Raw genomic sequence first — 13,229 nt, 5'->3', positions numbered from 1 at the left:
GGAGTGGTACTGTTGCTTGTCTCCAGACATTTTGGGTGAGAGGGTTGTACACTCCGCACAGGTCGCCAGTTTGTTGCAGTGGTTCTTATCAAATCGCTTCAATCATAACTTTGCTTCATAGTCATTTAGAGTTGAGGTTCAGTCCAAACACCAGTGATGAAATGTAGGGAAGCAAAAGGACTTTTTGGCTGTACTTAAGTACATGTTTCATGTATTTGTTCTTTACTTAAGTGCAGTAGATTTAATGATGGGTACTTTTGACTTGTACTCCACTACTTTTTACATTCAGAATCTGTATTTTCTACTCAACTACATTTCTACTACGTGTTGCGTTACATGTTACATTCATGTCACATTGTGATTTTTTTGTTTTATTTATTTGAAATTAATCAAAGACTTGTTATTAATGGTTAACTTGTTAGCCTGTTATTCCCAAAACTTGACTTCCAAAAGTCAAACACATTTGACTTTTGAAACTCTGAAATTTTTGAGTTTTTCTAGATTATTTCGAAGATGAATCTCAAAATGTCAGAGCTTTTTGGCAGAAATGTATGTCTTTTTGTTAAAAAATAACCTTTCTACTGTGGCCCTAATGCGTTGTCGTACATTTCTTCCACCCCTTTGGTTTCTACACACAGCTCACAGAACCATATCTACGAGTCACACAGATGAGGGAAAGCTACTGTGACGTTAATCCTCTCTGGCTCAGAGCTACAGGACTAATGAGAGGCCCCTGACCCTCACTACCATCAGGAGAGCGTGTGAGAAGGAATCTTACAAACAGAGATATCACAGTAGCTGCATGTTGCTGCTGACTGTGGGTGTTCAGTTAGCTCATCTGTCCATCTCACCTGCTGTATCACTCATCCCTAATCTCTGCTTGTGACGGGCTTGATAGTTCCCAGTGGTGCATTTGTGTTTACATAAAAGTGTGAGTGAGACAACAATTGGGTGTGTTCGTCAGTGTGCATATGCGTGCGTGAGGGTGTGTGTGTGTGTGTGTGTGTGTGTGTGTGTGTGTGTGTGTGGGTGTGTGAGTGTGTGTGTGTGTGTGTGTGTGTGTGTGGTGTGTGTGTGTGTGTGTGTGTGTGTGTGTGTGTGTGTGTTCATGCATGCTCTGACTGGCCTGAAGGAATCTTCTTACACTGGGCTTGCTGTGTGTGGCAGACTGTCAGGTGAAGAATTTGTGAACCACATTCCAGGGTAATTTAGATCAAATGGCACAGAGATAACCTGAAGTGATTGGTGCACCCAGGACACAAATGCTCCATTTTAGCCTCGGTGTGGGTGTGGAGGCCAAGTTAATGTATAAAATATTCAGTTACTGTGAAAACTTATTTGTTCAATTAGTAGTTTTGTTGAGGTTTAGATAGATAGCATTATTATATTGCATGCTGCTAATTGCGTAATGTTTCTTTCTGAATAAGTGTTTTATTTTAAGTTTTTAAGTACGATTCAACTAAATTGGCCACTATGCAATTTATGCAAATGAGGTGTGCTGAGCCGGAGCATTAACAAAGGATAACGCAAAAAAAAAAAAAACTGTGGAATACATTTTTGTTTTGCACTTTTGCATTAGAGCACTGTGGAACTTTTTATTTTCCTCTTCAAACACACGAGTAAAATCAGCATTGTGGCAACACAGTGGGGGATGCAACAGAGAACCGCATGAGATATGATGGATGTAGGTTTAACATGACAATAAAAAGAGTTGGTGTGACTCATTAAAAGCAGGCCTTCACACAGGAAGTCCACATTATGGGTCTTAGCTGCTGTGAGAGTGAAGATCTCTGGGTATTTCTGCAGTTACATTTGTTTGAAACGTTGCCTCTTTTGTTGTATCAGGGCTGATGATTGAGGTTTGTTACATGTGGACTGCTCTGTGGAAGTAAAATGGTCTTGGTGGTGTGAGAGTTAATGCAGTCTGTTACTGAGCTCAGCAGGAAGTCAGTTTTAGCAGTTTAATAATAATCAATTTTACTTAATAGGGAATATTTAAGAGGGCCATTGTAGATGGAAAAAAAGAGGAGCACATTTCCAGTCACAAAATCTCAGAAATGTTGAAATTAATGTCACATGTTTTCTTGAAAAATCATAAAAAATGTCCAAATTTCAAAATATTAACCTTTTCAACTCTTGGAAATTTTCTGAGTTTGAAAAGTCAAATATTTTCAAATGTTCAAACATAGTTTTCTAGACGTTTTTTTTTTTTTTTTCTTGCATTTTCACATTTGTCCCTGTTTTTTCCTGGGATGTTCAGGGTGGTTGTTGTGGAGATGGGCCTCCAGGCCAGACTCAGGTCTTCTGCAGCTCCTGAAAGGTTTTCTTCATGGATTTATCTGGATTTTAGCTCCATTAATATTCTTATCAACTCTGAGAAACTTTCACGTCCCTGTCGAAAAAAAGTCCCTGCATCATGATGCTGCCACCACCACACTTTTGCATGACGTCAGTGTCAGACCACCCACAGACATCTGAATGTGGGCCAACATGTTTCATCTGACCAGATGGTTCACATGTTTGCTGTGTTTTCTATCTGGCCTCCAGACACAAGACTCCTCAGGGTTTTCTTTCAGCATTTGCTTTTCTTTCCTTTCTTTCATAAAGGTCAGATTTGTGCAGTGCATGACTGATGGTTGTCCTGAGGTCAGAGGTCAGATTCCCCCACCTGAGCTGTGACTAATCCACTCCTCCTCTTCTTGTAAATAATGTTTATACTCTGAAAGAGTATATAAAGGATTGTGATTTTTTTTTTTTATCATGCTACTCAAATTTCCAGAGAAAAAGTCTATTTATAAGTTTTTATAGCTTTCTGCAGAAAGTGTTCTCACGTTTCAAGAAAGCTTGAAATCAAAGTCAAAATTCTTGTTTGGGTACAAAATGCAGGCCTATAAAGCTGATTTTGATAAAGCACATGGTTTCCAACCCAATGACAAAAAAAGATCTGAACTATAAACTAAACTATATTCCTGGTTGCTTTGGAGTCATTCTTTTGTTGATATTTAGTGCAGTTATTCTAAATATATGTAAAACACTGCTAAACCTGCACAAGTGGGTTCATGATCACTTTTTGCCACAGTGGAAAGTCCAAAGAACCTGCAGCTGGTTCCCCTCTCCTCGTTCAGATGTTGGGTTGAACAGAACTCCAGGAGACGTTCAAAGTTCGGGACGTTGTTTCAGAAACTCATCAGACACTCGAAAGGCTAAATGTCACGTGTGGCAGGACACGGTTGTCTACAGCTACAGAAAGCTACAGGTGAAGGTCCATTCCAAAATCCCTGCAACTGTAAGGGCAGAACCAGAACCAGAACCAAACATGGAGAAGCAGCATTCAGCTTCCATGCTCCACTAATCTGGGACAAACTTTCAGAAAACAGCAAAACATCTGAAACACTGAGTTCCTTTAAATCAAGACTAAAAGTAATTTGTTTAGTTTGCTTTCATTGATAATAACTGGAACATTGATTAATATATTTGATGCATAGCTGATGATGATTAGGCGTTTGATAACATGCCATGTTAATGCATGTTTCCTAATTGGTGACTATGTGATGGTTTCATGACATACACTTTGATCTGCCCTGAAGCTTAAATGTACAAATAAACGTAACTCGTAAAACAAGAGGAGTTTTTTCAATCATTCATTCATACATTTTCTGCGTTGCGCTTTTTCTTGCATGCTGTCGCTATTTCACATCATTTCTATCACATCTCTCCACACTTCAGACTGGACAGGACTGTCAGCAGCTCTGACTGGAGTCCACAGTGAGAGGAAAACCCACCGCTTCCCCTCTGAGTCAAATGAGCGAGTCTGTCAGCCTGTGCAGACCGCGGGTGAAGGTGGAGGTTTGTGGGGGATGGAGGGGTTCTCGCTGAAGTTTTTTTTTTTTTTTCCAGGTGTTGCATGCGGCTCCGCCCAACCCCTGTCCGCCCAATCGCCCCCTCTCTCCCTCCCATCCCTCCCGGCTGCTCCGTGCGCATGAAGCAGGGGGGAAGGGCCGACAGCCACGCAGGGGCTCCGACGGTCCAGCAGTCCCACACTGCAGCGAGATCCGAACCGGAGGGAAGGAATCTGCAGCCCAGCAACTCTGCCTCCGGACCGGGTTGAGTTATTTCCTGAGAGCCACAAAGTTTTCCTCAGTTTCTCTTCTGCGTTGCAGCGCAGCGTCTGGAATCTCTGCAACCATTAGACAGGATGTCGGACCTTCCAGTCAATGACCACCTCGCTGGGATCTTATCAGATTTTGAAGGTATGTGGGGCGGTAATATTGAATTACTTTACTGCAGACTGAAGCAAGGGACGCAGTAAAAACCAGACTGACTGGAGGATATCATTTTATTTTATTTAAAACAAAACAAAAACAAAACACAGTAGACCTGTTTAACTTTTTGTGATAGCTTTATTTTTTTGTGTCAAATATTGTTTTTATAATGTCTGTTTTTGTGTTGTGTTTTTTTTTTTTACTCCAAATAATCCACTAACTTAAAAAAGTTACAGTTGGTTTCAGACTGCAGAGCTCCAGCCTGCAACAGGACTGCAGTTCAACCATCATGTGACAGACATTTAATTCACCTGAATGTGGCTTTTGTATGATCAGTGGATATCAAATAGGGCTTGTTTGGTGCACATGAGTTTGTGTATGTCTGAGTGTGTTGTGGGAGTGAGGGATAGATCTCCAGATCCTCAGATGCTCTGAATGAGCTGCTGTGAGACTGCTTCCTGCCTGCTTCCTACCTACTTCCTGCCTACTTCCTGCCTTTTTCGGGGTAAAACTCTGCATTCCCTCCAGTCAACGCAAGTGTTTTAGTGAACAAACATACATACAATACAGCATGTGTTGATGCTATGCACCTTTTGATGCTGGAATTCAAATTAAACTACAGGGAACTTCCCAGTGTTTGATTTTTACAGATGAACATTTTAAATAAACATCCAAACTCCAGGCAGACATTTCTGCTGCTCCCTGCAGCCTTTCCAACATCCCCAACCAGCGACTGACTCTTTACTGACCTTTCACACTCTGGTCCAGTTGGTGGCATTAAAGTAAAGTTTTTATTTTCAGAAGAAGAGATGACTGGGTTGCTTGTTAGCCATTTAGATTCAGTCCAGGTTTTCATTGAATCTGTAACTGAACAGTTCATTTCAGCTCACTTCATTGGATCAGGTCTGTTATAAGACTGTACAATAAAACACACGCACACACGCACACACACACACACGCTCACACACACACACACATCTATTTCAATATAGATAAATATAAACCCTAACCCTATTGCAATATGCGATATTGCAGTAGATGTTATCAATATCAATAGATAATACATCTGAACATTCACCGAACTCTGATCTACAACCTCACAGCATTCTGGGAGATGTAGGCAGAGGAAAGGCTTTTCACGAGATTGGTTACCAAGCAACAAAGTGCTAGCAGTTTCAAGTTTTTGTCACTGTGCCTGATAACTGTTATAAAAAGGTTTGACAGAATTTCAGATATTTTAAACAACCGATTCAGCAATCATTTCATGTACTTACTGACATGAAATGCTTATTTTATGATATGATTTTCAGCCATATTGCCCAGGCCTATGCTGTCATTCTGGTTCTAATTCAGCTAAAGTCATAACAGTCCAGTCAAATCATAAGGGCACTTTAAATGTAGTCTGTGGAAGGAAAATCTGAATATTTGCAACATGGTTGCTACCGTTCATATAAAATATGGAATACGCCTTTATTTGGCAGTTAAACGTTACATTTTCTGCAATACTGGATGAGGTTCGCTCTTTAGTTTTATAAATTCAAATCTTTCACACACAACAACAACACTAAGTGTAATAATAATGAACAAAAGAAAACACAAGAAGTATCAAAGGAGCAGAACAATGTCAGTGAGGATTAATACAAGAAAGGTTTTTTTAATTTGTGTTTTCAACAGCTGGTATTTTAAATAATGTGGTCTTAATTTTTTTAAAATTTGTTTTATCTTAAATGTTTCTTTGACAATGAGGGAATAACATGATTACATAATTATTGTCAGCAGTCTGGCTGTGCTAATCTGTCCCACTCAGACATGTTTTGTCTGCACATGTGGAACAAGCGGCAGACAAACAGAACCTGTGCCACCTTTTCTGGGCTGCAGACCCGACAGAGTCTGAGAGCTCTGGGTCACAGACACCTTATTTTTGCCGATCATTTTCTCACCGCTGACCTGCATGTTTTAGGAGTTTTCTTGCTTCAGAACAGCAGGTGTTTGCTGAACTGCAATCAGCTGAATCAGGTGTGGAAAGGCAGGGAACTATGTGGCGTTGCTCTGAAATTTTTAGGTAGACCTGCCTCTCAAAATTGACAGTACTGGAAAAAAATTATCAGTTTGGCCACCACTCATGTAAAGATTATCACTACTTTTGTGACTGTTCCACATAGTTTAGAAATAAATGACCGAATTCTTTGTAATAAAGTATTACTTTTACGCTGATGGTCACCTCGAATGTTTAAAATCTACTGTATTTAAATTCTACCCGATTTAACACTTTGATGGTTATATGTTAGTAGGATATAATCATATACGCAACAGGACAGTGCTTTGTTTTTCTTATTTTGGAGGTAATTTTCTCACCACTGCATCTTATGAGGTATTCTCAGCTTTCACAAAGCAATTATGCTTGAAAAAAAAACACCTTTAAATGTCCTGCCATTACTTGTCTTTGCTTCTACCTGGAGATTAAACAAAGGCAGCACGTTGAAGCAGTATAGGATCTTTTTCTTAGGCTATTCAGTTTAATTTGAATAGCATATTTCATGTAAAAGACCATTAAAGGTGACTTACATAAAACAGATTTAGATACAAAAAAAATTAAAATTGAATACCAGAAGTGCAGCACATAGTGGGAAATTAGTAAAATGCAGCAGAGCCTCTATATTACACACCTTTAGTATCTGCCTTCCACTCAGAATGGGGAGGTGCAGCAGTCCCGTCTTTAAGTCCAGTGTTAACAAGGATTAAGTGCTCTGGCTGTCATATGATGGAGCTTTCATAATCACACTGAAGGGATTTCTGCTTGCAGCGCTGTGAAAGAGCATGCTTCCTCTTGCCTCTGCCTCTCTGCATCACCTTTGAAATTTTCTCCATAATCCATCAAACGTCAGAGCTGCTGTCAGCGTTATTAAAAAGTTTTTGCGGCCTTGTTGAAACAGGGTGTATGAGGTACAGATTAGCTTGAAACGGTTAAATAACAGGCCAACAACAAGAAAATGATTAATGGACACTAGAGCTGCTCAGAGTGAGGAAGCATATACAGAGCAAGAAACCGCCCCGATTTAAATAGTTTGCTCTTCCTCGGGGTTATCAGTCATGGCTCACAGCCCTGCAGGGACACCGGCAAAGACAGAAAAGAGAAAATCTACACTGCTTTGATTCTGGTCCTCAACATTCTTCTGTGTAGACAGGTGCTTCTCTGGGCCTCTAAACAAATTAGTTTAAACTGTTAGACAGGGTCTCTGCTGATCCGTTTGACACCATGATTCCACCGTTAGACTTTAGCTGTGGAGATAGAGGACAAAGATAGGCAACAGGTGTGGATCGCTTACCAAAGTAAATGCTGTTGTAAGCTGAATAAGACAAGATGCTCTGCACCTCCTGGCAGCATCGCTAAGCAGAAAACAGGAAACCAGCTCGTTGTTACCATAACGCCCATCAGTGGTGGCTCATGAAGTACATAAAGCAGATCAAAGCAGGTCTGCATTCAGGCTAGAAGTAAAATGTACAAGACGTTGGACGCGGACAGGGGCCATCCTCAAAAAGTGGGTCAAAGTCCAATTGTTTGGACATGACTGAACTCTGAGGAATTCTTAGTAATAAAAGACCCAACTCTTTGTAATAAAGGACAAAATTCCTACTAACAAAGAACAGGATTCTTTGTATTAAAGAATGGAATTACTAGTAATCAAGGACAGAATTCTTAGTAAAAGAAGGAATTCTTTTTATCTAAGAATAAATGATGAAATTCTTTGTAACTATGGACATAATTTGTTGTAATCAAGGACTGAATTCTTAGTACTTTCTTAGTAATAAAGTAAGGAATTCTATGTAATAAAGAATTTAATTCTTTATTACATTCTTTATTATATAATAAAGAATGTAATTCTTTATGTAATAAAGAATGTAAGGAATTCTTTTTCAATAATTGATGGAATTCTTAGTAAAGGATGAAATTCTGTGCAACAATGGATGGAATTCTTAGTAATAAAAGATGGTATTCTTAGTAATATACGATAGAATTCGTTGTCATAAAAATGGAATTATCAGTAAAGGAAGGGATGCTTAGAAATAAATGACAGAATTCTTTGTAATAAAGAATGGGATTCGCAGTAAACGAAGGAATTGTTTGTAAGTCTTAGAAATATACGACAGTCAAAACGAACAGAATTTTTAGTGGGAAAGGATGGAGTTCTTAGTTAGAAAAGATGGAATTTTTGTTACAAAGAATAAGAAAGGAAGGGATTCTTAGTAATAAAGGATGGAATTCATAGGAATGGAAGACAGAATTCTTTGTTATAAAAATAATTACTTTATGATGAGCCAGTCATAATGTAAAAGCTTGACATCTTGGATAAACACATGTGTAAACATTATTAAGGGGGACCGTTTACAAGTGTTATTTACACTCTTGTGATTCTGCTAAAGGTGAATCTTTTGAAAGAAACAAGTCCAGACTCAACTCCTCCACCTTAAAGTAGTTCCACTTGGCAGGTTGAAGTTCTCGTCCTCTAAGTGGTTACCAGTTCACTGGTCAGTAATTGCAGGGAATGATTATATTGTTCGTGGAAGAAATTAGCGTACATTTCTTCACACTTACTTTAACTTGAACAGTCTCCAGAGACCAAACAGATGAGGTATAGAGATAGATGGCACTAGCAGACAATTTCCTTCCAGCAAAAAGAGAAATCAGAACAAAATTTGGTCCAGGCTTAGACAATGTTGGGTATGAAGATGGTTTGATTTAGAAGGAGCTTGTGCACCTAGATCAGGCAGCACAGGTGGAGGGATAATGGTTCAAGCAGAAAACCGGCTAATTGAAATAGTGAAGGAAGATCACCAGACACAGTGGATACAGCTCAATCCCACCAACACTAAGGAGCTGGTGATCGGCTTTGGGAGGGACAGACCTAGTCCAAGAACTCAGAAAGAACAGCATGCTCTTCCTGAGGAGGCTAAGATCTTTAAACAAATGTCAGAAGCTAGATGTTCCATCAGTCTGTGGTCACCAGTGTTCTGTCCTTCGATGTGGCTTGCTGGGGAACACGACTTCCGAGACAGAACTTTACAAGTTGGACAAACGGATCAGGTGGGCAGACTCAGTGGTCAGCTGGACTCTCTGGCTATTGTGGTACAGAGGAGGATATTGCACTGGCCAATGGCGGCCACTCTGCACACGTCCATCAGTAGCCAGAGAAGTCTGTTGAGAGGAAGGCTGCTCCTTCCAAAGTCCACGGCCATCAGACGGAGGAACTTCTATCTAATCATCTAGCTGCTCTCTGGGAGGAGGCCTGGGTGTGTGTGCTGCAGGGTTGTGTCAACGTTGCCCTGTAATGGAATCTGTCTAGGGCAGAAACCCTGCAAGGAGAAGTGCAGGGTTTTGCATGACAGATGGAATACTACGCCCTGATGATGGTGATAATGTTCATGTGTAGGGCCCGCCTGCATCATGTTGACGATCTCCTGGTGGCTCCCCCTATCTTTCCCACTCAGATCCACTGAAGATATGCAGATTCTGGAGAATCATTAACAGCTCTGGGCTGACTTGCCTGAGGATGCAGCAGTAACATGGCTCTATTCCCTGAGTGCAGCCTGGTCTGATGGGGTGGAGGCAGCAGTGGGGAGAAACATGGGACCACCAGCTCAGACATTACCTGCAGTTTCATTTCATTCTCAGGACTTCAGCTTCATGCCTAATTACCTTCCCTCAGGATGTGTGTCATATTTTGTAAATCTAAAACATAGTTTTTTTCTTTCTTTTTTTATTTTTTTTTTAATTTTTCTACATTTACCTTTAAGTCTGTTAAGTGTAAATGCAGTCCATGTTTCTTAACCCTCTCCAGGCAGATGTTGCAGATTTGCAACTGCTAACTGCTACTTAGCTAGTCTTTGCAAGTAATTTGAGCCTGAGAGGGTTAAATAGTAAACTTTAAGAAACTTCTCATTTTAACTTTGATGGCTATGTAGCAGTTTTGCATGACATTGTAAGACTGTATGCTTCCTGGGAGTCAAAACAATCTGTCTGTCTGTCTGTCTGTCTGTCTGTCTGTCTATCATCAAGCACATCTACAGTACATAAAATATGTTGAGCTGAAATAATGTCAAGCAGAGCGTGCGCATCACAGATACCTGTGAAAAATCAGCTTATGTCTCAGTGTAAAATAACAGGTCGTTCTCAGCAGCATATTTTTAATATGTATTGCCACATTTCATGGATTGGGCCGTTTACGTAGCACACGGTCCCAGGTGTGTTGATGTGCAGCCGATTGTTCCAGGAGGAACGTATAATCTCTATCCAGTGTTGTCTGGGTGTGAATGGGATCTTCTCATAGTTGGATACACCTGGCTTACGAAAGGCAGAAATGGGAGTCACGGCTGAACAAAACTGAACAATATGTCTGTACAGATGGTGGTAAAATAGTTTAGTCTACTGAACAATTTTTTACACGTCAGAACAAACTAAATCCAATTAAGCAGAAAGCCCTTAGTGTTCTCTCCAGTGTGAGAGAGCATTAGCCTATGGTGGAAAACTACAGTTAACTTTTAACCTCTGAACCACACATGTAGATTATCTAACATCATCTTAACACAATTTGAAGCTAAGCTGTATGAACTGCCGTCAGATTCATGGTTCATTGTATGTTAATTTTGAAAGGTGGAGTAAGATTTCACAAAGATCAAAAAAAATTTAAATGAAGAGAAACAGGTTTAGGTAAGGACAGACCTGAGTCCAGGAGATGCACTGCTCTGAAGACAAATGTGTTTTTCCTTTTCTGCATCTTGGACAATACAGACTGATTCCAGAGTTCTGAAATGTGTCACAATATCATAGTTTGCTTGAGTCAATTAGCTGCAGACCAGTCACAATAGCTGGACCCCTGTCCACCCCTGTGGTGGACAGGAGTCCAGTTCTCTCCAGTGTCTCCAGTGTCTCTCCAGTGTCTCTCGAGACACTGGAGAGAACTGTCCTGTGGTGGACAGGGGTCCAGCTACAGGCATGTGAGCATCAAAACTGGAGCAGGAAGAAAAAGGTCTTAATGCTGTGGCTGCAGGCCCAAAACTTTAACCTCTTAAGAGAATAAACTTTTTTAATGTTACATGTTCACATAATGTTAGGTTTGCCTTTAGTATTATGCCCTCATCAAAAACATTCCTGGACTGTTGCCTTGATTTTTTCATGTCCTTTAATCTCTATGGCAACCATTTAGCTGTGCAAAACGCAAGGCTGGACCGATCCCTGCCTTTGAGACGCAGCTCCTCCTCAGAGCTGCAGATGCCGAGCTTCTACCTCACAAAGTAGCGCTGTCCTGTAACTCCTCCACTCAGTTCCTTCAGACTAGTCAGTAGCAATTAGCAGACACCTGATAGAAATGTTACTGAGAGGTAGCTCATTGTCAGAGCTACTTCTCAGTAAAACGCTGGGAAAAAAATTCTTAAAGAGTTGACAGAGGAGCGATGTTGTGGTAACTTCCTGAAAGCAGAGTTTCACAAAGAGCAGTCATTTCTTAGTGACAAAGCCCAAATTTCAAGGTTTTAAATTGCAAAGTCAAATTTCTTTCAAGTCATATTTGATATATGCAGAATTTTTTTAACAACTGGAAGTAACATAATTACTTGATTGTGCTATAAAATGATTTTTATAGCTGGAAAACGCGATACTGTCCCTTTAAGAATAGGAAACCTCAGGTTCTGACATTCATGTGGCTGTTCACTGACATTTATCATTTATTTGTAATCCTAGCCATGGCTTCTTTCAGCAGCGTAATGCAATCTGCCCCTAAGGGAAAATGCTTCAGAAATTGTCTGAGAAGCACAAGAATGAGTTGAGGTGTTGACCTGGCCTCCAAATTCCCCAAATCCCAATTCAACCCAGCATCTGTAGGATGTGCTATCATGTCTACTCAGTGAAAGGGGTTTCAATTCAAGAGTTTAATTTTAGTTCCACTTCATATAAAACCCTGACCATGATCCAGAAACACAGTGAAGAGTTCCCTCTGTTTGTGTTTATCAACCAAAATGACTACTTTGATGGTGTTTTTGGTTAAAACAGTTCACCTGTTTACAATCATATTAACACAATGTAGTTAAGAAGATGACGAGCTCCAGGACCATGGCTGAATTATGAATATAGCTCATATAACTGTTTACATCCAATACTGATGACTCTGATGACTTGTTCACATGCGATTTTAATTTCATTTCTGTAATGGAAACACCACAATTGTGAAATTGTGTTTTTCAAAATTAGTAGAATTTTGACAACAATTTGGACACATTTGTAATGGAAGGCAGACTAACACCTTCTCTGACTCTTCACCTGTCAAGTATGGAATGCTTGGTATTGGACCAGAAAAATTTCGATGATGTTATTAAATAGCCCGGGCTTGTGTCAGGAAATATGACAGCTACAATACAATAAAGGATAAAGTTAATAGCAGTGGGATTTCTACATGCGTGCAGTTACTTAAAACACATGTATATCAGGTGAAACAACTTGCAGGAGGATGGACAGACTTACAACCCTACTCAGGTATTCAATGTGCTTGGATCTGTGTGTGTGAGAGAGGGAGCTCTCACACACACCCCAAGTTAGGTGCTGGCTTTAACAGATGACACATTGTCTAACAGGGTCTGCTCAGGTAAAAGGTAAAACGGAGCTAAAATGAGGCACATTACTGTCACAGGTAATTATTTCTGCAGAGTTTGAAAGGGTGCCAGCAATTACCTGATACCAGGACGCCTTATCTACTGCAGGGAGGGCATGTCTGTGCCTGCAGACTCGGTGAACCAAGCTGGGTCCACACATAGACATCCTCAGACTGCCTGGAGCCTACAGAAGCTGAGGGCCAATAGCTGTGCAGCTAGGTGTGTGATTTAAGGCTCGTCTGCTACCAGTCATTAGTTTTGTTAGCATATCTCTTGAAGCTGGCACATAAACTGCCTCAAACACAAATTGTTCCTTGTTAAAATGGC

General features: G+C 40.3%; 1 protein-coding gene across 1 annotated transcript in view; it reads left to right on the top strand.

Moving 5' to 3' along the window:
• Positions 1–4,022: 4,022 nt before the first annotated feature.
• The window catches only part of septin12 (septin 12), a 45,910-nt gene continuing 36,703 nt past the window's right edge, over positions 4,023–13,229 (top strand). The window contains exon 1 of the mRNA XM_055035340.1: positions 4,023–4,250. Coding sequence (XP_054891315.1) covers positions 4,196–4,250 — 55 coding nt within the window. The 5' untranslated portion in view covers positions 4,023–4,195. The remainder of the gene's footprint in view (positions 4,251–13,229) is intronic.

Source organism: Poeciliopsis prolifica, unplaced genomic scaffold (genome assembly GCF_027474105.1).
Source record: "Poeciliopsis prolifica strain line A6 unplaced genomic scaffold, Auburn_PproV2 SCAFFOLD010, whole genome shotgun sequence".
Classification (NCBI taxonomy): Eukaryota; Metazoa; Chordata; class Actinopteri; order Cyprinodontiformes; family Poeciliidae; genus Poeciliopsis; species Poeciliopsis prolifica.
Note: the sequence above shows the minus strand (reverse complement) of the source record. Positions and strands in the feature narration are given on the sequence as shown.